Source organism: Hordeum vulgare, chromosome 7H, assembly GCF_904849725.1.
Source record: "Hordeum vulgare subsp. vulgare chromosome 7H, MorexV3_pseudomolecules_assembly, whole genome shotgun sequence".
NCBI classification, from domain to species: domain Eukaryota; kingdom Viridiplantae; phylum Streptophyta; class Magnoliopsida; order Poales; family Poaceae; genus Hordeum; species Hordeum vulgare.
The window spans coordinates 111438234-111442168 of NC_058524.1; the positions used below are offsets into that span (position 1 = coordinate 111438234).

The following is a 3935-nucleotide window of genomic DNA, read 5'->3' on the forward strand; positions in this document are numbered from 1 at the left end:
CAATTCCTTCCATGCACGCTTGTCTGCCCGTTGCGCAACTCCCTTTGCCCTCCTCTGTGCCCAAAACTTGTTCTCCGCGATGACGTCCCGCGGGAAGTGCTCACGCCACGCCGCCATGGCGGCCTCGTCCGCCTCGGCATTGGGGAGACGGCGACCCACTTCCGCTGGACGCGGTGATCCTCCTCGGTGACTAGGCGCGGGAGAGGCGCAAGATACTGCGCCTACTGGTGCGTCCAGACGTGGGTGAAGTTCATCTGCGCTCGAGGCCGCCCGAGGTGCGACCCTGCCGCGTCGTACACGTGGGCGGCCTCGTGGGTGGTTTCAAATGTTTCGAGCCTGGGACGTGCATCGCCGGAGTGGGTCTCCGCGTAATACATGCGAGAGGGACAGGCGGATCAGCTCGAGCTGCTCCGGGTGCATGGCGGGGCACATCGGTGACGGGGCGCCAAAAAGGTGTGGCAGCGACGAAGAGCTGGAAGAGGTGAAGGAGAAGACACGGAAAAGGAAACTTGATGGTTGGCAAGCACGGAAGCGCGGGTTGTATAGTGTGCGCTAGACGTTGTGCGCCAAAACTAACGACTTTTACCACGCACGGGATAACTTTTTTCTGCGCTTGCTGGAACGCGCTGCGCGGCTTATCGCATGCTAAAATGGTTGTCTTTTTCACCCGCGACTTTTATAGCGCATCTTTTGAAGATGCTGTAATGGCTATTCGATCCGTTTGTGTTCTGGTTTCACGACGTCCCACACATCGTCCTGCGAGGTAGACACGTCAGTTGGGGCCTTGGGGGCATGTGCCTGCCGACGTCAGATGTCTACGACGATCCCACAAAGTTCGTGTTTTGAGACACGTACTACACCGCCGACGCGGCTAACTAGGGCATCGCCAGCCGTCCTCTATGTCGACAAGGTGAGCGTCGTCGACGTGCAGCAGGACAACACCATTGTCTCTGACACGCCTCGCGTTATCCGGTCACCACGCCCTGAGCCATCTCCCTAGCCCGCAGCGCGTGGCAGCAACACCAACTCCGTCGCCCATGTTGCGTTGGCAGCGCGGCCTGTGCATGGCAACGGCGCCACCTCTACGTCGAGTGTCATCATGTCGTCCTCCCACGCCACGCCGCCTCCCAACCGTAGATCATCTACAGTCGAACCCTAAAATGACCTCTCATACGTTCGCAGACGCGCCTGGTCAGTGACCAGACAGGAAAGAGGAGGAAAAAAGTGACTCAACCGGACCCCTCATATTGTCCCTATATGTCCGGGGTGTGTGCGAAACATCATATCCATCTCAAATATGAAAAGGATATAAGGGTTCATGGATGTGTCCCGTCAGTCAGCCACATAGGATGCGACACCACCCCGAACCACCTTTTTCTTTTCTTTATTCATTCTTTTCTTTCTATCTCTTACTCTTTATCAATCACGTGTAAGTGACCGGACATATGAAAAAAAAATGACGAATGTGGCTGCACGAACGAATAAATTGGGAACACCATCAATCACCGCACGCGTGTGTAAAAGTTTGAAGGTCTGAGTTTGCAAGTTGTGGAAACAAATACGATCAACAGATCCTGTGCCAGCACACGAGCATCGGCACACACCTCTACCATACGCGTATGTCAAACATGAATGTACGCGAACGCTCGGTGAATTAAGTCAAATCAAATCAAATTAATCAAAGCAGATAACGGATCATACAAGAACTACACTTTGAGTATCACGTTCCCGTTAAGGTTTCTACGAGACGACGTACTACCGTCCATCTCCGACTCGATTTGCAACGTATTACTATTCGTCCCGATCTATATATATACAGAGAGAGGAACAGAGTACCGGCTTCCTTATTGCTGATACCCACTAAAAATCTGCTCGTCCCGACCTAATACCACCTCAGAGCGACAAGCCAGTTTGCTTCTAAAGCGATGATGACGACATTGTTCGGGCAAGTGGACGGGGTGCCAGGCCTCATAATGGCGTGGTTTGGGATCTTCCTGCTTACTATGACCTTTCTGGGACCCATATTCATAGGAATTGCAGCTTGTCTCTGCCGCGGCGGGCAGCGAGCAGAAGAAGAGAACGCGCCCGTAGGACGATTGGCCGCGCTGGTGGTGGCCATTGAGCGGGCGCAGCAGATGAGGACGGCGGCAGTGGCTCCGGCGCCGGCGCCGGCGCCGGAGGTGGAGCTGGGGTACTTCCCCTACTCGGGGGAGGGCAGGCGGGCGTCGGAGAGGCTGGTGTGCGCGATCTGCCTGGAGGAGCTCCAGCGGGGACAGGCGTGCAGCGAGGTGCCGGCGTGCCGGCACGTGTTCCACCGGGACTGCATCAACGTGTGGATGAAGAGCAAGACAACCTGCCCGCTGTGCAGACGGAATATCGTGGCCGGGTCAGAACGAATATCGGTTGCTTTTGACATGGTTTAGCTTAGCGCACAACGAGGTTTCTAGCGGTGCTTTTTTTCACACGAGCTCGCTAAACTTTATTAGGCTAGTCATACTGAAAGTAACTTAGACTGATAACATACAGATGATATTACTAGTAAATATATCCGTGCTATGCAACGGTAGTAAAGATTTTCTTACATGAGACGCTATCATTTTGATTCTGACTCGTCATATTAATGGTGTGCACCTACGACCACACTCATAAATCATCGACGTTGTATTATTTAACATTAAGGAGGCCGTGTTTATAAATTAAGTCTATTCAAAAAAATCTATATGTATAGCCATCACATAGATTGTATTTATCAATTCAACTCTTACCCTCAAACAAAAAATTTAACTATTAACATTCATTAGTATCAGATGAATAGTTCAGATGTTTTAAAAATAAACCTTCATGTACTTTTTATGTTCATTAATTTTATAAGTGCATGTACATCCTATAAAAATTGTTCGTGTATTCACTATAAAAAATGTAGTCCGTTGGTAAGAACGCGCGTGGATTCTGCCAAGAACAAACACGTGCGTAAGGTCTTAGTTCATGAAATATGTACAAAGAGAGAACCTAGTGCAAGTACATCATGCCCAACGATTATAATATTTTTCAAATGTTGAATTTTAAGTTTACATGTTACAATACAGATTGTCAGTACGAAATAAAGACAAATATTGATTAACATTGTATCCTATATAGTATTTTAAGAGTATTTAATATGTAAAATAACAACATAATCAAACTCTACACATTTTTCTAATCAAATTTCATATATAACATGTTTAAATTGGATTTATGGTTTAAAAATATTGTTATTCGAATATACTAGCAAAAGAGCCCGTGCGTTGCAACGGAAGAGAAAATAACACACGCTCTCAACGCAATATATTTTCACATGGCATCATATTTGTGTTGTCGACGATGACTTTATTGCTCACACAATGAAAACGCGTTTGAATATACAGTCACTCGGAATAAGATGAGAAATATGTTGTTTCTCCCCACGAGGTTTTTCAAAGATGTGCAGGTGTTGTTAACAATGTTTTCTTTCCTCTCAATTTGGTTTTAATTTAATAAATGTTTATTGCAATTTGTCTCGTTGCCACAAAGAGAGAAAAAAAGGCCATGCATTACAGATTAAGTTTGCACCAAAAATAATATTTAAGAAGTATTCAACAGCTAAATATAACATCCTATTTAGACTCTACACAATTTTTTAATCAAATTTCATATATAACATGTTAAAATTGGAGTTACGGTTCAAAAGATATAGATAATTTTGTTTTAGATAAAATATGGATTCATTAATAGAAAAGTTAGGGTTTTTTGTTAAAATACGGAGGGCGGGTTGATTACGTGAAACATCAGAAGGTTTTCGAAAAAATGCAAAAAACGATTCGTTTTCTGACTTAAATCCATACTGCGGGTTGATTACCTGAAACATTAGGGGGTTTTCTGGAAAATGCAAAAAATGATTCTTTTTTTACTCAAAAACG

At 46.1% G+C, this 3935-nt stretch overlaps 1 protein-coding gene across 1 annotated transcript; it reads left to right on the forward strand.

The window, feature by feature from the left end:
* Positions 1–1928: 1928 nt before the first annotated feature.
* Positions 1929–2566, forward strand: LOC123408427 (RING-H2 finger protein ATL56-like). Its single transcript, XM_045101542.1, has one exon. It carries the CDS (start codon positions 1929–1931, stop codon positions 2421–2423), a length of 495 nt encoding a protein of 164 aa, XP_044957477.1. The 3' UTR covers positions 2424–2566.
* The last annotated feature ends 1369 nt before the right edge of the window (positions 2567–3935 follow it).

Excerpts from the sequence above, each read along its gene's own strand:
- LOC123408427 (XM_045101542.1), top strand. The coding sequence starts at position 1,929 with ATGACGACATTGTTCGGGCAAGTGGACGGGGTGCCAGGCCTCATAATG.